This window comes from Notothenia rossii (genome assembly GCF_949606895.1).
Source record: "Notothenia rossii genome assembly, chromosome: 3".
NCBI lineage: Eukaryota > Metazoa > Chordata > Actinopteri > Perciformes > Nototheniidae > Notothenia > Notothenia rossii.
Genome location: NC_136901.1, coordinates 65997586 through 66024679, shown reverse-complemented (window position 1 = coordinate 66024679; position 27094 = coordinate 65997586). Strand labels below are relative to the sequence as shown.

General features: G+C 39.0%; 1 protein-coding gene across 2 annotated transcripts in view; it reads right to left on the bottom strand.

The window, feature by feature from the left end:
* Positions 1 to 26342, bottom strand: part of gabra2b (gamma-aminobutyric acid type A receptor subunit alpha2b) — a 37408-nt gene extending 11066 nt beyond the window's left edge. The window contains exons 1-7 of one of the 2 annotated variants that reach the window (XM_079667815.1): positions 22929 to 26342; positions 22442 to 22547; positions 20148 to 20263; positions 11359 to 11426; positions 8016 to 8236; positions 6752 to 6834; positions 5793 to 5936 (exon numbers count right to left, since the gene is read on the bottom strand). In XM_079667815.1, the coding sequence (XP_079523941.1) occupies positions 5793 to 5936; positions 6752 to 6834; positions 8016 to 8236; positions 11359 to 11426; positions 20148 to 20263; positions 22442 to 22512 (703 nt within the window). In that variant the 5' untranslated portion in view covers positions 22513 to 22547; positions 22929 to 26342. Of the gene's footprint in view, positions 1 to 5792; positions 5937 to 6751; positions 6835 to 8015; positions 8237 to 11358; positions 11427 to 20147; positions 20264 to 22441 lie in introns of both variants that reach the window. The other variant, XM_079667814.1, reaches the window with a different exon arrangement.
* Positions 26343 to 27094: the final 752 nt, after the last annotated feature.

Here is a 27094-nt window from a genome sequence, read left to right as displayed (position 1 = left end):
TCACAGGTTGCACGTGTCGGCTGAATGCAAATGGCACCCTGTGGACTTGGGGACCGCGAGGGTGTCAGGCTATAAAATCCGCTGATAGACAAGCCCGAAAACTGTTTCATCCGTTGCCGTGGGAACATTCTACAATCATGTATTTCCGATCAGATTCAAGTAATGCTTTAATACAGTATTACACATTTGTTTGGAAATCTCATAAAGTGAACTCTGTATTGCAATGAATTGTGGGTAATAAAATCAGTAGAATCCGAGGTTCTTCATTTGCGGTGAAGTCAGGAGATTTCTACTGAGCCACTACAAGTCGTGAGCAGCCCTACGGAGGAATTCCCCCCTTCAAACGATACAGATGCTAGGCTTGATGAGCATCATAAGGCCCCTTTAACATTTGTTTAGCTTTGGCCTTGTGATGAAGAATAACATTGCAAAATTAGGTAATTCTAACATGACCAAGCCAGGCGTCATTTTCTGTAATCACATGTCGCTGCACAGTTCTGGCACCTATTCAGAGAGCCTCACTTTCACATCCACATCCAGTGTGCATGCTGACGTGTTCCTGCTGCTGTTCCTGCTGCTCCACTCAGCCTCCACCTGCTTTGGTTCTGCTCTGCTTGTGCGCAGCCCTGAGGGCGTTTATTTCTAAGTTAATAACCACTGGGGGATTATTTGCACTGGTCCCTGCATGTTATTTATCAATGTGCTAAGTATTTCATTCTGCTGCAACGTACTGTATTGCCACAGCAGGGAGCCTTTCTGACAGTAGCACCATGTTGCAGCATTTCCATTTTATGACAGAATGAAGCTTAAAACATGGAACCTGAACAGTGCAAGGTAGATGATATATTTCTTCTCTTAAGCAGTAAAGATCTGACATATTAGACAACCGTTTTATATTTTTATCACATGATTGCCTTCCTCTGTAATTTGCTTACTGCCATCATATCATCTCCCGTCACTGGGTGTCACATCCCTTGTCACTCCCAGCATGTAAAGGCAAACAGCTGCCAACCACCTCTAATCCCTAGGGAAGAAGCCTCAAGTCTGGACTCAAAGCCAATTAATTTAACACAATTTATTTTATTTCATTGTTCAAGCTATTTCCTCTCAATGTCTACTCTCTGGACAGCAATGGTGTCCATCTCACCCTCACACACACAGCCACACGTTAAGATTTGTGTATGCACACTCCAGTTCTTGCCCCCTTTCTTGGCATTGATATGTTTGCATGAAATCTGTTAGTCCTATTTTTAGCCCTCATTATTTATTTCTTCTACACTATAGCCTGTTTGATGTATTTGTGTCCATTGTTTTGTTTTTTCACTTAAAACAATGTCCTTGTTGAATTATAAATGTTAAATGAGACATCTGATTGTCTAGGATAGAGTGTATTTCTATTTTTGTACAGGCCCCTAACAGAGCCAATAATTATTCAAGACAACGTCTGGTGGATTCCTTGACTACTCAAAGCTTTTTCAAGCTGTTTTTTACACAACTTCCCCTTAAATCTGTAAAAAGAACACTTGAAGGAAGAGGTTTTGACCATTTAACTTGCCTTGCAATCCTTTTGTGAAATTGCCCCGTAATGTGCTATTGTGCTTTTTAAAGCGAAAAATTCTGTAACCAACGAAAAATGTAGTGTCCACATGATAGAAGGAAAAAAAAATCTGGGAATGCATACTGACTGTTTACATTTAAGAAGAAAAAATCCCTGTTTACTCGGTTCCTTACATTTTTGCTTTTGTATTTTATAAGTAAGTAAATTAAAGGCCTAACAACATTTCTTACTCCCTTTTTATCTACTGCATTTTTCTTCAAGTCCATGTTTTATAGCTCCAGACCTCACCAGAGTTAATTACCCCGTCCACTAACGAGCTTGTCGCTGTTGGATTCACTCGCTAATGTCTCCTGCAGGTCCATTTGAGTGAAATGCCACATTTTCAATGTACATCGACTCATTCACTTCCCGGGCACCAGAACATAGATTTTCTTTGTCATTTCAAGCATCACTGCACTTTTGTGAGACATTTCTGTGTCTTTGGGCACCGAACGACGTAAGACACTTAAATCACAGAAGAACCCAGCAGCTTCACTTTTCTCTTGGAGCTCCTCTCTTAGTGTCTCTGACAGCTACAACAGGCAGCTGCGCTCCCTTATGTCTAATTTTGTATCAACATCTGTCGTCTAGTTCTTTATTTATCATCCATTTGAAATCCATCCAGAGAAACTGTACTGCATTTAAAGGTCTGCCACTGTTTGTTCTCCAAAGTGGGGGTTATAAAGTGTAACGGGGTTGTCCCAGCAGCAGCAGCAGCAGCAGCAGCAGCAGCAGCAGCAGCAGCAGCAGCAGCAGCAGCAGCAGCAGCAGCAGCAGCAGCAGCAGCAGCAGCAGCAGCAGCAGCAGCAGCTCACCTGTCAGGTCTCCAGGCCAAACTAAATTAAGATTTACAAAATACAGAACAAAGTAGGGAATTCAAACCTGCAAAATCCCATTTTTAAAATGTGTGTCAGAGCTAAATCAAATGTTTCTCTGCGTTTTTCAAGCCGCTGAAAGTGGGTGACAAAAAACAAAACTTTATAAGCGTTTCACAGCGAGCTAGACTGACATGGAAGAGGTGGAAAAGTTTTACATCCACCCAATCAAACACACATTTCTCAAAGATTGAATTTCACAGTGAGATAATAAAGAAGCAGCTCAAAGCATACAGTATATCATCACAGTTTTAAGCTAAGTGTTGTTAGCAAAATTTGCTAAAGGGTGTTAAGCTATTAAATATCTCGTTTACACACTTTTATAAGGCTGCTATTAATTCCTATTTTATATTTTTACTAGGGATGCACACTTATTTGATTTTTATTAAAGGGGTTACATTTTGCTCATTTTCAGGTTCATGCACCTCTTTTCACCTGAACCAGAAACCAAAACTAGAGCCCAGTCTCAGATTGGTCAACCGCCTGTCCCTTCCCTTAGCCTACCATGTAAAATGTGTTGGAGCACTAGCCAATAGAAGCCCAAGTGTTACATGGTGATGTCACTATGTCAGGGAAGTAAACAAAAGAGCTCAATGGAGGCGTTTTCGGCGGGGGGGAGAAACTCCCCCGCCGGGATTTTAGCCTTTGTGGACCATTTACATCCAAAAAAACTGTTATTACACACAACAGGAAAGGGAAAAAACATACATCATAATAGGGCCCTTTAAACGTGGGCTTGCCTTTGTATTTTTCATGTTAAGCTGACTTAGTGCATTTGCCTTACATCTGCCCTGTCCCTTTACTGTAACTATGTTCATTTCACACTGTGGTTTGAATTTATTGAATGCCAGCTGGCAACTATGTAGTAACCTGGACTGTTTTAGTAATGTGGCTACATTTAAAGGGGACCTATCATGCAAAATGCACTTTTGTACGTCTTTTATACATGAATATGTGTCCCCGGTGTTCCAGGGAACTCACCAAGTGTCAGAAAACACACCCCTCTCTATTTTCCTCCATACCCAAATCTCTAAAAAAGGGGCTGTAACGGATCTGATACAGACTGATCCAGATTTGAACACTGTCCTGACGTCAGGACGGTGACGCTGGCTATATTGTGGCGAAGTCCCTCCCCTTCCGGGGGAGCTCCATGGGACCTTATTTCGAAAAAATTATGTATTGAAGTCAATGGAGAGAGAAAGATTATCTTTCGTTCCCGTTTGAATTGTGCCACGAATTACACATATGATGTTTGTCAATTTAAAAGATAATTTTGCAAGTCAAAAAAAAAAAAATGTGTCGTAAAAATGTGAAGTAACACATTTGTTTGTGTGAAACGCTCAATGAACTGCATCTCTGGTCTCGCATAACAACACATGTCACCAAGATGACCGTCACTACTGTCTTGTCAACAAAACGATTGACTACCCTCACTATCACTACAAGGAAACACGTCCAGAAGAATGTCATGCAAAGCTGCCTGCCTGCCTTCCTTTGATTGTCTCTGAACTGCCTGGTCTTTTTAATGTTTAATGTCAACCATTTGTACAGATAGCATGAAGTAGAAAAGATCGGCGATCGCCGATGCTAGCGTTAGCGTTAGCATTTCTCCCCCGGGCTTAAATTGTGTATTATCACACCGGTGACAGTACTCTTCAAAGGGTTCACGAAATATGACTACTACTCTTACTGTTTAACATTTTGGGTTACTTAATGTTACTTCATATTGGCTAATAAAAATTACAAGGCTGTAATGCTAACTAACGTGCTAGCTACTAGCTAGGTAGCTAACTTGATCCAGCCACTCCTAGTCCTTTCATCAGACGGGAAGCGAAAGAACGAGCAAGACCCATTGCCGGTATGGTAACAACCTGGTACTAAGCACACAGGCATCTTGTTAAAGTTATCTTATTTTAGCCAGCGCCATATAGATAGATTATATATATATGGCGCTGATCCTATCTCTTAGTGGAGGAAAACAATGGTGACATCACTTACGCGACTCTGGGATTTGTAGTCTTTCTAGTTGCACAATTTTCATAGTCTTATATTTCAACAGTTTTACGACAAACTGTGACTTTTTTGACATGGAAATGATTTTTTAAGATTGACAAGCATCGTATGTGTAATTCATGGCACAATTCAAACGGGATCGAAAGATAAGATTTCTCTCTCCATTGACTTCAATACATTATTTTTCCGAAATAAGATCCCATGGACCGGAAGTTGATGGGCGTGACTTTGCCACTCTATTGGTCAATTCTCTACCTATCAGGGGAATTAGAGGTTGGGCCACGGCCGGCCATTGCTGCTCGAAAGCGCTGGAGACGCTGTAGTACGTATGCCAGGCCTGTAAGTGGCGCTGTAGTTTGCCACAAAAGCAGCGAAGAAGACTTCCCTTGCATGGTTATCATGGTTGCCCTTCTGTTTATTGTCCGCTGTGGCTCTTTTTCTCCCTCCCCGATGCAAGCGTTTGCGCCTCCTGCTTTGAACAAATGAATAATGACTGTATATAATCATATGTAAGGGATAATGTGCAGCGACAATGACACCTTCATGCCAATCTAGATCCCTCCGCTTCGCATCGGGCTCCTGATCAGCCTGTCGGTGTTCTTTTCCCCATAATGACCGGGTCGCTGCACATTATCCCGCTTATTACATGGCCACGTGTAACGACATGACTACCAATATTAATTGAAATGCTTTTATGGATTTAGAAAATGATTTTATTGATTTAAAAAATAGTTGTATGTATTGATTTAAATTGACATGCATCCGCTAAGGAAAATAGTCCGTTGTTACTGTTTGAACTAACGTAGCAACGGCAGGAACTGCTTCGATAGTGTTTTTGGGGAGCTTTTTGATTACAGATTTGAAAAAATCGTTGCTTGCTTTAAAAGTAGCACAATTCATTATGTCAAACCTTGGAAAGTATCTAGATATCCCTGCCCTAATGCCAAAGTAACTGCCAACTCCCCTCTCATGCAGGGGGGCGTGGTCAGTTGCAGCTCACAGAATCAGCCCCCTGCAAAAACAGGCTGGATAGAGCAAATAGAGCGAAATGAGGCATGGCGAAAATGCAGGATCTGTTTGGTATTTTGAAAAAATAGATATATTTATATACTTTATATAAGTATGGCCCTACAATATATGTTTCAAATATAGCATGATAGGTCCACTTTAAGCATTTTTAAATACCAAATCCAGGGTTTCTTTGTTTTTCTATAGCTTGAGGAGCATTTACTGCAGAGGATGGAGGCATTGATGGATTGTATCATTCCCTGTAGACTTTTACGATTCAGACCTCCATAATAGCTTACCTGTGCTCGATTTGATAGTCTCTTGACCGACCGTTTGTCCAAGCAGGTCGTACTGGTTAAGGCGGGAGCTTTCTCCTTCCACCACGACAGAGTCGGAGGCATTTCGAGTCCAAGCATAAGTCACTTCTGAGATTGTATAGGCATCTAAAAAAAGAGAAGAGGGATAAACCCGTAGGGGATAAATGTGGGGCAGCTGCAGCTATCGATGATTTTACGAGGAAATATTTCACTGACCCAAATTAAAAGCCCCAACTACATTGTGTTTGAAGCTATGTTTCTAGAAAATAAGGGATACTGTAGGGAGAAAAAAAATCTCTCTGTGGCTGAAGATGGAATTCATACAATGCCAACAAGCAATTGATGCTCAGTGGCATTTGCCCTTTTCAATCAGTCACACAGCGTACACTGAATATGGAATTTGAAAGCTTGTAGCTAACCTATGAATATCTGATGAAACAGAAAAACTGATTTTTTTTCCCTTTTATATACATTATTGAAATATTCTGCCAATCATGTCATGCTTCAGATTGTGGTGTTGTACAGAAAATAGGACATTATACTTTTACAATTCCTTGTTTCTAGATCAATATTTTGAAAGCAGCTTAAAGCGAAAATCCTCATCCAAATTTAAAGAAGCCATGGAAATGAAATATACATTAAAAAAAAGGTATAAATTGGAAAAAATTAAGTATTTGGATGAGATTTGTACCCATATCTCCCAGTGACATTCCCACTCAGTCCTTTATCTGGCAGCTATCTTTATGTATCTTTTTAATTACTGCATATTGAGTGAAAATGTGAAGGGTTAATGCCGGAAAAGTGAGCCATGCAATCCAGCTTCACTCGGTTCTTAGGCTGCTGTCTTTCTAAAGAACCAGTGAGCAGAAAAAAGAAGGAAAAAAAGCAAATCGTTTTTCACTTAAGGTCCCGAAGGCGCTATCATCATCAGAGGTACTCACAGCTGCCAAATTTGAGTGGACAGGAATGAAAGTCCATGGGGAAATCCTCCAGATGCATTGGGCACTCTGCATGCACAGTTAACCTGCATCCAATTCACAGAAAATTAAAGAGACTTTCCAAATGCATGAAAAGTAAACAGCACAGATTAGGCACGGTCTCGAATAAAAAAGAAAACTCATATGCCTCATGCACTATTCAAGACACTTCCCATCTGTAATGCCGTGGAGTAAACAATAATTCATCTTGACTGTAAACAGCAGAGCAAAGTAAACAAGGTGCTGCAGCAGAAATCAAATAAACAAACGTGTGTCGACGTGACATTAGCTTGAATAAGAAATTCAATTATCGTGAAAATAACTTGCAATAGATTTTCATTCATATTGATTTTCATGAAGAAAGGTATGTTGACAACAAATATAGCATCAGTGGCATACAAATGGAAGCATGAAGAATACATTTGAACATTGATTCTGCATTGCTTGGATAAAGCTAGCACATGCTAAGAACAGTAGGTAGGTCGTCAAAGTGAAAGAGTGTTTGCTGAGAGGATGGAGACCACTTTCATGTCTGTACACTCAATATGCACCCTCTTCAAATGTTTCATTATTCGTTTTAATCCAATGAATAGATGGTACAGCATGGCCCTTATTTAAAAATGTATTAGCAGATTACACCAAATTAAGTTAATTAAGGGTTTATCATGAAGTCTGTAGTTATTTCACAGTGGTATTTCAGGTCTTTGAACGGGGCTAATGTGATGTGATGGGATAACTCACGGGAGGGCTACTATATTCATAAACTATTATTCTTGCCCTCTTGCTTTTACTAATGTTGTTTTATATAGCAACCTTAGTCACATATTTAGCCTACTTAAAGAATGTGTTAAGTAACAAACCTACTCCCGGGAAGGTGTCTGATAATTGCCTTTAATGGGCTGATAACATTCAAAGTTTGTTAAACGAATATTAAGCTACAGCTCATAGCGTGTTAGCAAAGTACAAAAAAAGTTGGGAAAGATCTTGCCTTGCTATGTCCAAATATTACAAAATCAGCCGTTAACGTTTATTCATTTAAGTACAGTACAAACTCACTTTTGGTGATACAGGGTGAAATGTCCCAGACTAGTTTATATTACGCGTAAATACATTACAGTGGTATAAGTTCCCTCAAGGCTAGAAGGCTTATAAGAATATCACCTACTAGTCGAGAAATACCTTTAAAACACATATGTAGCTTTTTCTTTGGACATGCTCCTTGAATTACCTCATGGTGTACAGCAGGGTCCCATCATCTTTGATCCTCAGCAGTTTATTGGGCATGGTCATGTTATGAGCCACAGACTTCTTCCCGTTGTGGAAGAAGGTGTCCGGAGTCCAGATTTTACTGGCCATCAGGTTGTTGAGCGGCAGTATATTCATCGGTCCGCTAAATTTCAACCTCTCGTCCTTCCAGCTTTGCCTGAAAAAGACATCGATGGTGTACTCCTGTAGGGAATACATGAGTAAATAATCATTTTGATGCCGTAACTTTCCATCAAGTACTTTCTGCTTAAGAAATGCTGACTACACCTGCCACTTTAAAACTCAGGCGCTGAATGGCTCTCCCTATTTATCAAAGCTCCATCAAGGTGAGGCCTGTGTCTCTGTGTTCCCCTCAGCTTTTCTAAGAGGGTGTTTTCTAAGCTTGCTCTGAGGCCGAGACAACCCCTTGACCTACAATCCTCTGTTGTCAAAAAGAAACACACACAAGAGAGGATTTAGGGCAGAAAGCGCTGCACTGTGAAATATGTGTTTGTGTGAGAGCCAATGTGTGTGTCTGTGCGATTTGAGCGCACAGCGAGCAAAGACTGAGTGGGAGATACATTCCTCCAGAGTGTATTTTTCTGGTCACAGTTGAAAGGGCCTCTGACATTTAGATCAACTGAAACCAAAACTTAAGGGCGGGTCTACACAATAAATTACAGTAAAGGTTTATTAAAATGTTTGTCATCTTTTTGTCGTAATGGACAGCTTTAGTATTAGTCATCATAACATTCTACACTCTTAAAGTACTTGGGATATGGTAACGCGAAAATATATGTCAGCTGTCCGTCAATCAGACAAGTTGAGAACAAGCTAACTGTGTAGGAAAATAATTTACAGCCAATTTTTGAGAAGTTAAATTAATTCCCCTCAGTCAAGTAAACACAGTAAAATGGAAGCAGGAAGTTGTTTTTAAAGCTCGATAGTTGTTTAAAACAACTTGTTTATGTCACTTGAGATCAATGAAGGTTGGACCCAAATGCAGGACGTTCACGATCTTACTAAATAATACAAGGCAGGGCAAGGCTAAACAAACAGACCAATACTCTTTGATGCACAGCAAACAGGGATCCAACAAACAATGACAGAAAGACAGAACTTAAATACATGCAGGAGTAATCACCAGGACAAGACACAGCTTGGGAAGGCAGAGAAAACAAAGGGGCATCAGGTAAACACAATCAGGTAATCAAACATGAGGGGAACAACACAAACAGGAAGTACAAACAGACATAATACAGTGTCTGAAGGATTTTCAAAATAAAACAGGAAACAAACAGTTCATGACATTTTTAAAATAATTTACAGTTGCTTTTGCATTTCACATCCTCCTCACAAGTATTAACCTCTAATTTGCTCCAGAAATGGCTCAAATTAGCCACACTACTGCACTGGGACAACATGTCCCTTCGATATGGTGAACATCGGGTGTTGTTTATCTTGAGTCGTCCAACATATCATTCTGCCATTACACTCACTGGCCAAGTTTGTATAAATCCACGTCTGGAGATAGTCCCCAACCATTTGAGTAATATTTGATAACTGTTATAGAAACCGAGCCTTTCAAAAATAATTTAAATATAGCCTGTTTGTATAATTGCAGGTCTTAGGGCTCGGTGCAGGAAATTAGAACACTTCCAAGATCTGTTTTCTTTCATGTGGTTGGTTGACAATAAAAAAACGTCTCTTGACTTACTGTAGCCGATAAAACTGATCGCTTCACTGCTTGTGACTCCTGCCCTTTCCGACGTGTAATAACATTGATTTATGCTTAAATGCACGGTCACTACACAGACCACACCTAGTACGTTCTGCTGCATAAATCTGCATAAAGACAAAAGATATTTTTTTATTTGCTTTGTTACCTTTGGCCTCTTTGTTTAGCTAATGCTCTTTTGAAGCTAATGCAGGATGTTTTCTTGTTTTACTTGTTTCATTTTTAAGCTTTGGCTGTCAGTCGTCCTCCTATAAATCTGTTGAGGCCACCGCAGCAATCAGATGAATTGCTTTACAGTATTTGAATAAATCAATCAGGTCAAAGGAGAATATATTTCAGTTATATTAACAACTGCAATAAATCATATGTAATCAGCCTTGTGCCTTATTTTTGCTAATTCTATACTTTTTTTAAAACATGAAATAAGATATCCCATAGATATTTGTTCTCATTCTGTCATATTGGTAACTTGCTCACCTCTGCCAGTGATATTGAAGGATGTTTTCACCTTGTCAGCTCTGTCCATCTGCTTGTTTTCAAGATTTTTTGAAGGAACCATTTGGCTGAAATGTAGCGTATGGATCACCCTCGGGTAGGTGGTGACCTGGGATTTCCTCGAAGAGATCATTTGAATGTCTAAGTCTTAACGTTTTCATATTTTGTATATTTGATCTGGTCCACAGAAGTGCTGTTTCATGTTTAACTGAGTGCCCTCTAGTTTACATATCTCTCAGAGGCCACTGCATTGAACTCAAACATCATAACTGCTAAATCAATAGATCAATCACTTGGGAAATGGGTCTTCAACAACAGAAGGGACGCTGATGATATGATGTGAGGGATGGGCGCATGTCAGTATGATAAACAGGAAAGCCCAGGATGAATAAAAAGGAGTGACTGGAATAACAAGAAGACTTTCAATAATGTATAAGGAGACAATCATCCGATGAAAATACGTGGTGCTGTGGTGTGGAGAACTGGAACATTATGAAATGAGGGAAAGCCGTGATGATACTAAAAATAAGGCAGAAGCATATTTTCTTTCTTTGTGTAAGGTATGAATATTATCCACAGCCAACATAGGGCTGAAAACCTACTATGCCCTATTATGCTTCTTGGGGTTTCCCTTTCCTGTAGTGTGTTATAAGGGTTTCTGTGCATGTAAATGGTCTGCTAAGGCTCAAATCAGTGTTCCCTCCTGAGGGAGTTTCTCTCCCACATACTGAAACGCCCTGATTGGACTCCTTTGTTTTCTTCTTTAACATTGTGATATCACCATATAACACTTGCGCTTCTGTTGGCTAGCGCTCAAAAACATTTTCATGATACGCTAAGGTGCGGGACATCTCTAAGTGGTTGACCAATCACAACAGATAACCAGCTAACCAATTAGGGCAGACTGGATTCTGGTTTCAGACAGAGGGTGAAAAGAGGTGCTGCAGCACAGGCAGTATGAGAAAAATAAAGAGCTTTTTGAACATTAGAGCATGGAAACATGTCACAGGAGAGACATGAAATACAAATATGAACCTGAAAATGAGCATCATAGGGCCCCTTTAAACTAAAGAAAAGGCATGTCTGCTCTCACCATGTCTGTGTCTGAAACTGGTCCGAAGCTGGTGACGTAGATGTTTGTCTTCACCTCTGTTATCCTGTCTGAATAAGAGAGAAAAACAAGGCGTCAAAACACTTAGGAGGTCAAAACAATGTTAAAAAGAAAAGTTAAAAGTCGTTGAAGTGGAGAATATGTCATGTTTTTTATGTTTCCTCAGACCTGTCAGATGCTTAGTATAAACAAGAAAACTGAACATTATAAATGAAAAGCTTAATTGTTGTGTTGTTTTAAGGAGAAAACAACAATAATTGAGGAGTATTACTATGAGCATAAAAGAGCTTTGGTCGTCATTTCTTTTTTTTGCAACAGCCATTTAATGAATTGTAATTTCATTTTTAGTGTCAGCCATTCACATTACCTACGCACGACTGACTTTACTGTCCTACAACCTTATTAGAGCTGTGTTACGGTACTGTTAATGAAAAATTAACCTACATACAACTGGCAAAACACAGGGAGGCTTTTATTGTGAAGCAATCAAAGGAAAGGCAATGTATTTGGTGGCATAAACGCTGACAGCAATCTTACTTTCAAAATGAGCCTACAAAACAAGACGTGGCTTTTAGACGATGCAGCAAATAACGTTGCTCTCTGATTGTTGAAGGTTTGATTCAATTGTAAGTCATGCAGGATTTAAAGGGTCTTCCAATAGACCAACTATAAAGTCAATAACATTTTCCGAGTCAGCATATTGCTCACGATATCCTTGTTTATTGCCTTTAACTAGCAGTATTCCCTCGCAGAGCAAGTGTTGTCAGCATGTCTTGATAAATAGGCTCATTTTAAAGTAAAGAGTTATTACTGTACAGAGCCTCAAGCTGGATGACTTGGGCTTGTGCGCTGACAAGACTATGTGATGTTTAATTTGTGCTGGCAAATTCATCAAAAGGTGGGATCAATTTGATTACATTTAAGTGACAAATTGTATGCTGTGCAGAACATTTTTTCAAGTGTGGCCTTGATGGATTTCTCTTTCTCTCTATGGCCACCCCTGGCCTCCGTAGCTCAGTATTGTTCAATAACAAAGAGAAACAGATGTCTATAGAACGTATAAATGTGACTAGATACATCATGTTCTGATTATAAACCAACAGCTCTTCACATTCAAAGATGTCATTTTGTTCTTAAGGTAACATACGGTTCAACGATGCGTGAAAAAGGACAAATGTGTTGCTGATAAATCCCAAGGATGAACTGTGCACAGACTCAGCTCACCTTTACGCGACCTGTTCGAGCCAATTCACAGGCAACTCTTGTAAGATTAGATGTATCATGCCACAGTCACGTGCAAGATATGATTTCAAGCGTATACATTTGTTTTAAATGTTCACAGTGATGTGATAGAGAGCAAAAAAGCAACCCTCTCATACTCTATGCCTCCTGTTTAAGTGGTGTTGTGCAACGTGTGTCCGCGCCACAGCATCAGGTCCATTTGCTTTCTCTACATTCTGTCTCTTTCAATAATTACTGAAGCTCCATCTCTCATGCTCAGTCAATTCAAAAAGCTTTCACGTTTTACGCTACACTCTGTACTACACGGCCAGCAGCATCTCACACAAGATCTAAAGAGATTATTACTCCCCGGTAAAGTGCTCTTCTGCACGGCAAGGGGGCACCGCCATTCAAACCCCATATTATGGGTCATGTAAATCAGGAGGAAGTGGCAGGTCTGCGGGTAATAGGTGCAATCCATTTAGCAAGACATGCAGCCAGGGCGTATTTATTTATGTAAACCAGACTTGTGTATGTGAATCAGCCTGATTTCAAATGATTTTTTACTGTGAGTCACAGAGGACTCCATTAGTTTGATTTCTTTAAAGGGAGATGCTCTTTGTGGATGCACATGTGAAACAGCATCTCGGTATAAGCCGTGTTGGAGAATAAATGCTGTCACACTTCACTGCTTCTTCCTGTAGAAAGATACTTTGTGGAGGTTCATACGGTGAACTGAAATGGGTTCTTTTTAACATTCCATTGTATCGTGTTTTGGACATTTCTTAAATCAAATCATTCATTTGTCTCTGCCGCCTTAGGTCTTTCAGGGCAGACAAATTCTTCTTCTGTTTTTTACATGTATGATTCTGATAGTTCACCAGTACTGCAATACCACATGGTACAAGTCTCTGTCCACCACTTTAAAGACACACTGCTCCGCCAGTCGAAAATCTGCTCAAAGATTGAATGAAGGTCAACCTTAGAGAGAAAAACCTACAACAATGACATGTTGAGGCAGGCAAACAACATTATCCCTGACCCCAACCATGTCCTGAACAGCGAAAATGAATTGTTACCATCAAATCACAGATACAGGCTCCCAGGATTTAATGTGGTTAGACAGAAGCATTCTTTTGTGCACCAGTCAGTCCTATAGATTCAATACAGAGATAAATCCACGATCAGATGTGTAGAGGGTCTTGTGATGTAAAGTGAAATGGCTGTTCCCTCGTATCTTGTCTTACAAATGTGTCATGTTGATGTTGCAAATGGAGCTGCTGTAATGGAAGAACAATTTCAGACTTGATCTACCAATAAAGTATTATTGTATGGTGTCGTCAATTATCAGAACAACTTTTTTTGTAGTTGTATTTTTTGAGAAGCTTCGTCCAGATTTCCTATATTTTTTAACAAATATTGATTGTGTTTTTCTTCTTATTGTACAGCACATTTATACTTTATTTTATTTATTTATTTTTTATATTCAAATTAGAATTGCACTGTTAGCTCTTTTTGGATATTTAAAGTTGATGTTTTAAAATGTTGTTTAGTTTACTTTAACTGGATTCTTATTTATACATTTTTGTTGGATCTTTTGGAGGGAATTTACTTGAAAGGCCTTTTACTTCATGGGCTAGCTGTTTTTTGTGTGTATACAGTATATGAGGGAGGCGTGTGGCGCAGTGGATTAGTGCGTTTGTGTTCGTATCAGGGGAGCACAAGTTCGAACCCCACTGCAGTTGGCATGTCGTTGTGTCCCTGAGACACTTCACCCCAAATTGCTCCTGTGGGGATTGTCCACAGTATTGAGTATGTAAGTCGCTTTGGATAACGGTGTCTAACAAGTAACATGTAATGTAATATGAGATATTATGTACAGTTCATGCAGGTTTTTTGACATTAGTTTGTCGACCGTGTTCAGGATTATTTTTTGTGATATTGCGGCCAGCAGAAAAAATCAGTATCAATGAAAAGAACCCACAACAATGAAGTTCCAAGTCCATTTGCATTGCATGAGTGGAGCAAACTCACAGGCAAAGCTAACCGTATTTGCACAAATGATGCATCCTCGCAGCGTTAAACCTAGGAAAGCACAGCCCTCGGGGAAAGTCCATGTTTTCTATTTAAAAATATACAGAGTGCATTTATTGCCCCAGGACGTCAGGACACTTATTTAAAGGAACGAGGACAATACCCAAAGTTCATTTATTCAGCAAGAACGGCCAGAAACATGTGCTCTTGTACTCAGCATCACATGGTGCAGATGGGCCTGCTGAACCATGTTTAATTGGTCAGACAAAAAAAAGGGTCTTCTTTAAGGGGCAGCGCATCCTGCCGTGCACAAAGGTACACAAAGGTACACAAAGGTCAGCTTAACTCCTGCCAGTTCAGACCAAAAGCATCCGCAAGAAGAAGAAGAAGTTGTACTGCTGGATGGGACAGGGATAGTGAAGGAAATAACTCCAGAGGAAATGTCTTTACACCTGATGTCTTGTGCTGTCGGTGAATGGCTTTGATGTTTGTGTATAGTTAGCTTAGCTAGCTCTTTCTTCTTATTGTATGAGCAGCATACCAATGTTGTGTCAAATTATCATATAATCATTTAAAAGATATGAACGTATGTCTTATACTCTGATTGCTTTTTACTTTGTTAAATTGTATTTTTAGTCGTGCATGTGTTTAACAGAGACATATGTTTAGGATTAACATTCCAGGAGGGCAAAGGGAAGGGTGTTAAAGGTGGATATGCAAACGGTGAATGGTTTTATGGTTTAATGATGGGATGTTTAGAATTGCCTAAGAAAATGTATGGGACGTACCAGATGGCTGTTTTCTTTGTACTATATAGTAAGCTGTGTTCGGTGTGTGTGTGTACCTCTTTATCCTCTGAGGATGAAGTTGCTCTGTTTTGCATTTGAGATCAATTTGAATTGTATTTGACTTTCTTTATTACTTCATTAAATACAACAACTTTGTCCATTAATCAGTTTCTTTTCAGGGAATTCAAATTTCCACAACAACCAACATTTTGACATTACATTATATGTCATAATTCATTATCCTAGACAGCCTACGGGAGCAATTTGGGGTCAGGTATCTTCCAAGGACACTTCGACATTTGAACTGCTGGGAATCAAACCGCTGGCCCTCAGATTGGTAGAGGCCAATTACCCCCTGGACACACCCGTCCTTATGTGGTCAACTATCAGAGGTAACCAATCCAACCAAATCCCTACCAATCGTAACACAATGATAAAGGTTAGCTTCTGCTTCAGGTTTATTTATACTATGGGATGCGTAATACATTTGCGGTCGTGTTGTGATTTTCAGGAAAGCAGGTCTTTTTTGAAGAATCATGAATCATTTCTAAATTGGAACCCATCTATCTCTAAATCTGTCTGTTTTGTTAAGTCTTGCATTGTATATTTTTTCTAGCAGCTCTTACCATTTCTGTGGATTTTGATCGCCAATAATAAAAAGCATCAAATGCATCAAACTCAACATCAACATTGTTTTATTTTAATATATGTCTGTTACGTATAATCTGACATATGCTTAAGCAATACCAAGAAACTTTACTAAAAAACTAATGTAGAATAAAATGCGCTTTTTTAGGTTGTTTTGTGTCAATTATTAGATAACATCTACTCATATTTGAGCAAAAATGTAATAGTTACAGTTTAAATATTTAATATTTAAGGGTTATATAAAACTGTTTCCTGTCAAGGCGGATGGATGTAATAACCATGATATCCTGGAATGCTTTCTAAGAAATGAGTACCTTTTTTTCCTCAAAGCTCTCTAGTTGTCAGCTCACATTGGAAAAGTAACCTTAGCCAACAACTTTCAAAGCTCCCAACAATTCCGGCATCCGTTACATTTTGACATAAAAAATGTTGCTTTAAACCTGGAACATAATGCATTGCTCTGAGGGTGAAGTCGTAGTAAGATGACATGTTTTTGGGTTGGAAAAAAAATTAGTAGCAGAAGTGTGAATATGAGCAGAAGTGAGCTGCCTCACACTCACACTAATGATGATGTGGGAGCTACTGTGCTTTCATCCACTCTGCAGCCTGGCTAGATTTCATGTGAAAGTGAAATAAAACCAGATGCTATATTTTAAAGCAGCTTGGTATTACTTCCACACTTAAGAGTAAAAAAATGCTGGATAAAAACAAGGTAGGGTTACATATCAGTCCACAGTCTTTACATGATGGGCTCTTTAAAGGAGCAAGGTATGTGTTTGCTTCAAAAACCAATAGCCATGTACTGTATAGACAGCCATTTCTGTGGTTATAGTCTATGCTCTATAAATAAATTAAAGAGAAATGTGCACCCTAAGCCCACAAGGAAATTATTTAATTGTAGAAATGATTACAGCAGCTGTTTTTTTTTTCTATCTCCCCTGAAACCTTCTAGTAGCCTCGAGGGAACACGTGGGATCATCTTGAAAACCTCTGCCCTAGATTCATATTTCTCTTCTTTATCATTTGATTATCAATCGGAGCGGTGAACTGTTTCATCTCTTGTTCACACAGAAGGATAGGTTACAGATGTCCCGCACCTTGGGAAAAGGAATCTAAACAATATCTCAATGTTCCACTTTGATATAGGAGAACTACCATTTCCTTTACAGTCAATGGTTACAGCTTGGTTACTGATTTTACCCTAAACTTTTTTGTAATGTTTTAATTGGAAATATATGTTGTTTAAGGTTATTTTTTAGGCTATAGTTCGCAGTTGTTAGTGGATTTACTGCATTACATTACACAGGTGTTTCTTATTTCGTCCATTTTGCAAAGCCGTGTTGAACTGCTCTTTTCTTCCGAGGGAATTTAAAAACATTTCTCAGATTATCATGAAGGAAAGTCCAATGACTATCGGGTTAAATATATTTCAAAATACACTCTGTATGTATGAAGGCAATGTGTAATGATGCTGTAAATAAAAGACTGACTATTTCAGGGTTCACAGAGAGAGACTATGGCACACAATATATTTTAGACACATGCTTGAACCGGGAAAACTATAAAAGGGACACATTTTGTTTACCAGAATATACTGTATGTCTCAGTGAACACCCTCCTGCAGCTGTGTTGAGGTGCTTTTCCAGGCATTACAAACAACATGTTATAAACTTAGGCTCAGTTAAGCGTTAACGTGTTTCTCCCACAGATGAGACATGAAGCTGTAACGTGTCTACAATGTGGAAAACTCCATCTGATGTCACTTTGACTGCTCCATGAAGTAGCCCATGTTTACATTCATACAGTATGGGTCTTAATGTACAGAAATGGGGCGAAGCCTGCAAGCTACTTCAGGCAGTCAACTTGAGCACTTATGCTGCATTCATTCATAACGCCCCTTGCCACTCTACAACCAACCAAACAGAGTCTCCTTAATATGCCGCTCTATTTAACCTGCCAGATATCTCTCTATGCTTTGCTTGCTGCTGCTATTGCTGCAGCTACTTCCACGTTGCTGCTGCTTGCCTGCCCCACCACCTCCCCAGCTTCCACCCCAGCTTCCACCTGTAGGCTCGGGGGTTAGTTATTTAATCATCACTCATCGTGCTATGTATATCTGTGGAGTGATGAGGCCTGAGCCTAGACGCCAAACTCAACTATATGCTGCTTCTAATAAGCATGTTAAAGAAACACGTGAGTTGTCTGACTGAAATGTTATTTATTTTAACATTTATGCTTTACTTACGCAACAGTCTACATAAGATAGCTGCACCATTATATAGGTCCAGTGGTACAGGCTGAGTGCTGCCAGGCTAAAGGAGATCTGTTCCCCATATGGCAGCTCCTGGGCTGATGGCCCCAGGAATTTGAAATTCAAATGGGACCAAATCCTGAGGGAGGAGCTCAGCTTTGGGGTGAGGGGCCAGCTGGAAATGAGAGAGGTGAGGATGGAGCGGGAAGGCTGTGGCCGCAAGAGAAGACACACAGAAGGCACAAAATGTCTTCTGCTGAGAGGGATACATATTGAAGCCTATCGTGATGACATGGCTGGAAATGTGTCATAACTCGCAAAAGCTGAGGAAAATGCTTTTCAATATTATATATTATATTAAATAATGGTTATATATATATTTTATTATTATTTATTTATTTTTAATTCACTTTTCAAACTTGTAGATGTATTCATATTAAAACACATAATACCAAAACTAAGTAAACAAAAAATATTATTATTTTCAAATTCTGCTTACTGCTACTATTTACATGTGTCTAGTTTGAGGTGTGCAATAACATTCTCTGTCCACTTAAAGCACATGTGTCATATTCAAAGTACTTCAAGCCACATTTTGATTTATAAAATAAGAATTTAGGTTCTTAATGAATGTTGGCCTTGCCTTTTTGGACCTGAAGAAGAATTGATAAACTTGCATCAGATATAATATGTCAGGGGATGTGTGAAAATATATGTGATTAAATAGCATTCATCCATTGATTTGTTATATTTCATTATTTGAAGTAGGCTGTAAGGAAGTTTTGGGTTAAGGGTTTAATATGCAGACGATTGCATGCCAGAAGCTTGTCTGTAAAGAATTGTGAATAACATGAATTAAGATCTGTTTTTATTTTTGTTTAATTTCACAAACAACCATTGGCTTGTCAACCACATGTAGAAATATAATCATAGTCTTTCATTTAGCTTGACTACATGCTACGATGGTGAAGCAACTTTTTACATTTTTATTTGGACAGTTGTATTAGAGAAGACCTTACAGGAAAAGGAACAAAATAATGAAAGCTATTTTTTTGCGATTAAAAGCATGTCAATAAACTATAGTGTATGGCTGGACTTTCATGTGATCCTCATCTCTGAGTATGGCACTTATTGAAATTGAGACTGACGCAGATGATTTAGAGTGTAGTGGTGGCTTGGCAGATTTTCATTGAATCAACATTAACCATCATGCCAGTAATGACAGACACGCTATGGCTTTCAGACCTGAAAGTGCAAAAATCTCTACCAGACAAATATTTAAATTGCTACAGTATTATCTGGTCATATCTTATTTTAAAATAAAATCTACTGAATGCTACATTTCACTCAAAGTGCTCTTTTAAAGATGTATCATCCAAGAAGGGATGGATCCAGGATGTTAGAGCGATCCAGATCCAGTCAGATTCTCCAAAAGTTCACCATGCAGCACAACTGAACTGATACTACGCCCACTCATTCAGCAGGCGTTTTCCCCAAAACATGTAAGCAAGGATATAACCCTCTGCGGAGTTAAATGTGGACAGTTTGGCTGCTGGCACTTTCAAGGAAGTAAAGTGAGCATTATATAACTTGCTTTTTTGTTCAAAAAGTATGTTTGTCAATTTATTCTTGAGGGAATTGTTGCTAAAGGCACTACAAATCTGATGTTTAAGTGTTCTCACTCCAAATGAGCCATCAACTGTGCTATATCATTACAAGTCGAAGCTCTAAGCATGTACAATGATTATGTTGGATGATAAATATACTTTTGGATTGGAAGTGAAATGATAATGTTCTGTACATCCAGAGATAGAAGATGATTTCCTTACCTCCAAGACCTGGCCGTAGGCGGTTGTCATATCCATCCAGCAGGCTGTCCAGGATGCGCGTGAACAGGGTGATGTTGGTTTTAAAGGCATCGGATTGGGCATCGCAGCTCACTGACCTGGGTGCCGGAAAAACAACAAGAACATGAACAGACACTTCAACAAGCAAGAATTTGTTTGATTAAATGTTAAAGCTATTCAGAGTCATAACTCTGTGTTCCACAGAGGCCTGATTTATGGGGAATAAAAAGGGGTCGTTATTATCTGGCAGAGATTTCACACATGCCCACACAGACGCACACACATGCACATTGTTTCTCATCCACATGGATGACCCAGTTCAAGGCAGAACATTTGTGAGCCATCTGATCTTGAAGCCAAAACACAACTGAATATGCAAATGTAATCAGAGCTAGAGATTCATTGTAAATAAATTCAGATAAGGGCCTACATTAAAGCTTGACATATTCACCATTGCCAATAGCTCTAGTGATGTAACACACAGGTTTTGAGGCTTATTCAATTTAAGCAGGAATGTCTACAATAGTCATCATTTTACACATCTGGGTGATTTCTGTTATCATATTTCTCTCATTAACATCTGAGAAAGTGTTAATGTAGCCTACTTCTTATGTGATAACCTAATAGAATAGGAATAATGTATTCCTTATCTTTTAGTACATTATGTTAGCAACAGTAGGCTACTTTACCACAGTTTAAATCTACTTGTTAGAACCGCTAGCCCACTTTAAAACTCTGCTAGTATATCCAATGCATAAATCCTCAATCTGCATTAGCATGTGTAGAAAACAGAAGGTGGAGGATTTTATAGAAGAAACCTTTACATTTATCCCTGAAACTGTTCATTCATATATTTTCAATTCATTTGTATTCTTCAGTTTTAGCATTTGCTTGCTCACGTTAGCTGTCTGAGTAAGCCAGCTGATTTCAAGGTTTACTTGGAAGTTAGCCTTCTAAGTTAGCTAAGAAATAGTCATGTTTGTCTCTAAAGAAGAACAATTTCAGCTCTTACATAACTATTAAAGATACTTGTATGCATTTTTGTGGAAGTTAACTAAGCTCTGTAATGTTGTGTTGTAGCTTCCTGTTTGATCAAATTGGAAACCTCACAATTTAAGACAATAACTTTTAGCAAAATGGCTTCGAAGCCACAAAAGCTAATATAAGAAAAGCACAACACTGTTATCATATTTATCCTGTTAACAAATAAAGTTTGGTTTGAGGTTTTCCTTGTCTTCCCATGTTCCACAGCAGACATTTTGTCTTAAATCGCACACGTACAGGTGTTACTAATTACATTAATGATGCTCTACTCAGGTGTCCCAGATTGTGACATTGAGCCATCATTTTGGGCTATAATACACCAATGTATCCATTAATCTGATTCTGACATGATTCATTGTATTTTCTACACCTTTGCATTAACTGTAACATGTGAAAATGTCTGCCATGAAAAAGGCCTACAGCCTAGCATGGACAATTTGGCTGCCCCAGGCAAGGTTTCTTGAATCTAGTAGGCAACAGTAGTGGGGACACAGGCCTATTGAATAATGGAGTATTTAAATTACCTGTCATGCTTGTGAAATTGACAGTTTTTCCCTTTTGTCAACTGTCCTCTAGTGAGCGCTCAAATTAACCAAACTGTCACCCCCAATGGGCTATCCACAGACACCTTTACACCTGAGGTGTCAATGTGAGATGTCCTCTGATAACACTGTGGGAGCTTGGCAACAGTCAAAATGAAAGCTATATCAGACTTAATAATTTAAACTAATTAGACCTTATAGTGTACTGTATATTGTTGTATTGACCTATGTTTTTCTTTTAATAAGCTACTATTTCGTATTCCCTTTGAGAAAAAGGCTACACAATTACAATGCAAGGTTTGCATTTGCAATTATCCCATATTAGAATGGGCCATTCAAATAACTGTTAAATAATCAAATTCAAGCTGCTCTTTGGAATGTGCAATATCAAATAACCTTGGAAACCAGTAGCCTATGGATTATAAATTGTATTATAGGCTAGATAATTACCCACATGCCCTACGGGTTATTTTTATGGTCAGACTGAGGATATGAAGGCGGTAAACTGCCTCTCCTGCCTCCTGCGCATTGAGTGCCCACTGATAATGAGCCCTGCGTGATAATAACATTTAAAAAACTTGATAAATGGAGACCCCCAGTCCCCAGAGATTCAGTGGGTGAGTGATCCCCGGCATTCAGCTTGTGCACTATCATCGCTTCAAGGCGTCTCCCCCCATTCAAAGCACTCACCTGGTTTTCCAGAGAGCAGTGAGCGCCAGCAGGCAGAGGAGAAGTGGAGGAGCGCTCTCTCTGCTCCACATGGCTGCTTCAACACCTACACACAGCAGGGCAGCCGCTGCAAGGAATGGACGCACAAATTAACCGGCTTGACATGCAAGTTGATTTCTTTATATAACATGCAGACATGATATCCAACACTTATATCTGGGGATTCCCTTCAGCTCCAAACAAAATAAGAGAAGAAGAAGCAGGCTGCAATTAGTATTCACTGACACGTCCCACGCCTCCACTCACTGAACATACCCAAAAAGATTGCAAAGAGAACGATCTGAAGAAGTATTTAGACGATTACAAATCATTACATGCAGAAAATAATCTATAATATGAGAGGAAATGTGGGATCAAGATCTTTTCCATAATACAAAATAAAGAAATAAACGTTTCCTTTGTGTCTGAGAGGGGGATTTACAAAAACATAAATAAAAAACACACTCACCTCAAGTGCAGAAAGTACCTGCTGCAGCTGGATTCGTCGAAGACGCAAGAAAGTTAAATCACCGCTCTCTCCTGTTTTGATGCGACTGAATGAGTTCAAGTGTGTCATGAGAACAAAGCTGCGAGCATTGATAAATCATAGTCCCAGCCAGCAGCAGGAATGCACCCGAAATGCACAGGCTTTCATAGTGTCCCCCCTCCCAAAACAAAAATGGGAAAAAATGATAACAATGAGGTGGTAGGAAATTAAATGTAAAACATAAATTAAAAAAAGCAGCAGTTGCGGGAGATGATCCTGATGTTTTAAATTGCCCCTGTTTAGCTTCCCCCCTCAGCTGGTTAAAAAAAAAGCTCGATATGAATCGTGATAAGCAAGAAGCACATCTCAGTCTCCCTCATCTCTCCACAGAAAAACTACAAAGGCTGAGGAGGAGACACGCTGGGTCCTAGAGACGGTTTGGTATGCATGCAGACCAGTGAGGATGTTAATGAATGTTGTTTCCATTCACAGCCAATGTATAGTGCCATATTGATTATGCAAAACAGCCAGGCTTTGTTGCATGGTTGCGATGGAAATTGCACCTTTGGAAATGGAGTCCATGGGTTCAGCCATTTTGGTCTGTTTTGTGTGTCACCAACTGCTCATGAGCCTTGGGTTTCTTTTCATTTCAGGCTCAGCAAAGGTCTGCTAATTAGACATGTGTACTTAAGGTGATGGAAAAGCCTTCAGCACAGCTATTGAACCACGGGACACTAAAACGCGCCACTGAGATTAATGATGGTTTTGTATCATTATCTGACTTACATATTATTGGTTAACCTATTTGTGTAGCTGTGGTCAGTATACACTGATATACTATCCAAATTGGCCAATATTGGTGTATATGTTGATTGGATTTGAAGGGGCCCTATTATGATAATGTTTAGGTTCATATTTTGTATGTTGTGCCTCTACTGTGACATGTTTCCATGCTTTAATGTTCAAAAAGCTCTTTATTTTTCTCATACTGCCTGAGCTGCAGCACCAATTTTCTGCTCTGATTGGTTAGCACTCCGGCTCTGTTGTGATTGGTCGACAACTTAGAGATGTCCCTTAGCCTATCACGTACAGTATAATGTGTTGGAGAGCTAGCCAAAATAAGTTCAAGTGTTACATAGTGATGTCACTATGTCCAGAAGTTAAAATGGAAACTAGATGGAAAGGTTTCAGGCAGGGGGAAATTGGGGAGGAAAACAGTGATTGTAGCCTTTGTAGACGATGTACAGGCACAAAAAGTCACTACAGGAAAGGGAACACCCCCAAAAGCTTATTAGGACCTCTTGAAGAAACTGCGGGTGAATAGGGTATCATATGTAACTGTTATCACTATGAAATATATGTTTTTGTTTTGTTGGCAACATTTACATTACAGTTCGTAAATGAGGCAAATTACTTTTGGTGAAATTAGGAAAATACTAAAGTGTTTTCTTTTTATTATAGTCCAAATGAAATGCCAAAATACAAAGGTATGACCTGTTGTTCTCGTTGTGTGTTTTATGTGTGTGTGAAACATAGAGAATGGACGGCCCTCTTGACACTCTGCTGTTGCTAGGACAGTTTTTGTTGTGGTATAAATTGTTATCCTTTTTCTAACAGTTATTGTAGTTGCAATGTTTACAGCATGTAGACTCATTTCTCGTGTGAGCCTCAAATCATAAACTGACAAATACCAAAAAAAAAACTTATTATATTTTAGATTAGTTTCCTTAGTGCTGCTTTTCCTTACAATTATATCACCGGCTTGAATGTAGAGCTTTGGGAGCTGTTCTTTCAGCACCACACGCTGCATGGCTTACATTGGATCATTGTAACATCATCTAACATGTAACTAGTTTTTCTGAAAACATTTCTAAATGCAACAGCAGTGTGGGATCCATTGGTTCATCCTAATATAATAATGTTTATATATACACACTTTCAATTAAATAGACTAACAAACAGAAAATCTACAAATTCCCAAAACATTCCTTTGATGTCATTCTGTGATATAAAAAAACGACATTGAATGGAAGATGTCTAATGAATTCTTGCAGAAAAAGTGTATATTTTTCAGGGGGGAAACAAATCTTTGAAATTTGGAAAAAATGTAATGGATTGTTAACCCTTTCTTGACCAGATTACCAACGAGGCAAGGTGGTAGCAGGTCACTGCATATCACTCTGTTTTTGGTGATGTTGTGGGGTGCTTTGTGGAAATATGATAAAAATACTTTTAGAGGCTATTCAAAGAGCTGCTGATCTGGTAATATCATTCATGTAAATTATGTTTGTACATATATGCACAATTGTAGATTATTAGGAGTCAATCTCAATTCAACTTAAACAGATGAAATGTTATGTGGAAAAAAAGGTATGAATGTATTTGATGTGGATAAATTGTTTTGCAATCATATAAATAATATATATAATATAATAGATAGATGAACTCAGACGATTGCTAACAAACATCAGGTAGGATTGTCTGTGAAATGGCAAGATGGGTGGGAAGGGGGAGGGACGGGGTGGCATGGGAAAGGGATTCCCTATATTTTTTATTTTATTTTTATTTTTGTATTATTGTCTATATTGTCTATATAATTTGTGTCTGTGTATAGAAGTCCCTTTGTGAGGGCAAAAAAAACAAAAAACAAAATAAAAAGTTGGTCAAAAAAAATATACTTTCATCATTTTAGTTAATATTGTGTTCAGATGGTGCATATTTCAAAATATGTGTGTAATAGGAGATGAGTGAAAGCCAGGCAGGCACTTTCTGCCCCAGATCTTAACAGGTTAATATGGCCATGAATTATTCAAGTTTATGAATCTACAGCTGTGTTAAATAAATAATTTATTTTTGAACCACCCAATGGTCACTTCAGTTGTTATATGTGTAGTATTTGCAAGTGTTACATCATAAACTAGCTTATTCTTAAAAGCAGAAACAAATATGTCAAGGATTTAGTTTAAAGTGTGTGGTTAATGGGTAAAACATATTACTATATTTTAAAATCATTCTTTTTTAATTACCTTTTCAATAATAAAATATGTTCTCATATATTTTTATTTCATATGTTCTTATCTTATATGTTTATTTGTTTTTTTTCCTTTTTCACCCTTTTTTGGGGGGTTTTTCCGTACATGGACTTTATCCTTTTTAATTAGTTGTGTACTTTATCCATACTATTTGTGTTATGCCAATGAAATAAAAAGAAGATAAAATAAATCATAATAACAATAATGATATTTTAAATGCACCCTGTTGTATAAAGTGTGCTATATAAATAAACGTAACTTTGCTTTAAATCATGTAACTGCTGCAGAGGCGGAGACAGGTTGGTCAAATGGACAAAAGAGCATTAAGGAGACCTGATTTAAGAGGCAGCAGAGAAACTGAGTAATCTCTTTCTCACACACACACACACCCACCCACCCACACACACACACACGCACGCACGCACGCACGCACGCACGCACGCACGCACGCACGCACGCACGCACGCACGCACGCACGCACGCACGCACGCACGCACACACACACACACACACACACACACACACACACGGATCAAAACAGGCTGCTGGACCTCAGGGGTCGGTCCATTATCAAGCAGCCGCTGCCTTCCTTTGCTATACTTCAGACAGGCTGCCCCATTGATCTCGGCTTTAATCTATACCTGTGACAGGTGATCGATGAGCCAGGTCATCTCAATAACGCTGACCCCTGGGCCATCAAGTCCAACAAAGCAGGTAGGAAGCAGCCTGCAGGCGGAAAAGCAAGGGCATCGAGGAAAAAATCTACCCTCCTTTATTCTGTAAATCTGTGTGTGCACGTTTAGTTTCCCGCTAAACTCGGGTTAAACTCGGGCTGTTAGCCTCCGAGTTACACACTCTTACAGCACAATGCTTATTGCAAGATGTTGCATCAGACTCCACTGCCAGGCCTGAGTGTGTCCCAGTTGGGCACAATGAGTGACAATGCATATTGATCAGGTCCATGTGGAGGTAGGTATAATTCAAGGTTGAAAGGTAGCGTTAATATTTAATTAAAATGACAAATGTAAGCCCTTTATCACTGCCACTCCTGGTTTAGTATCATGTAGAAGTCACGTGTGGAAGGGAAACAAGTTAAACTCGTGTTAAGACTGTAAA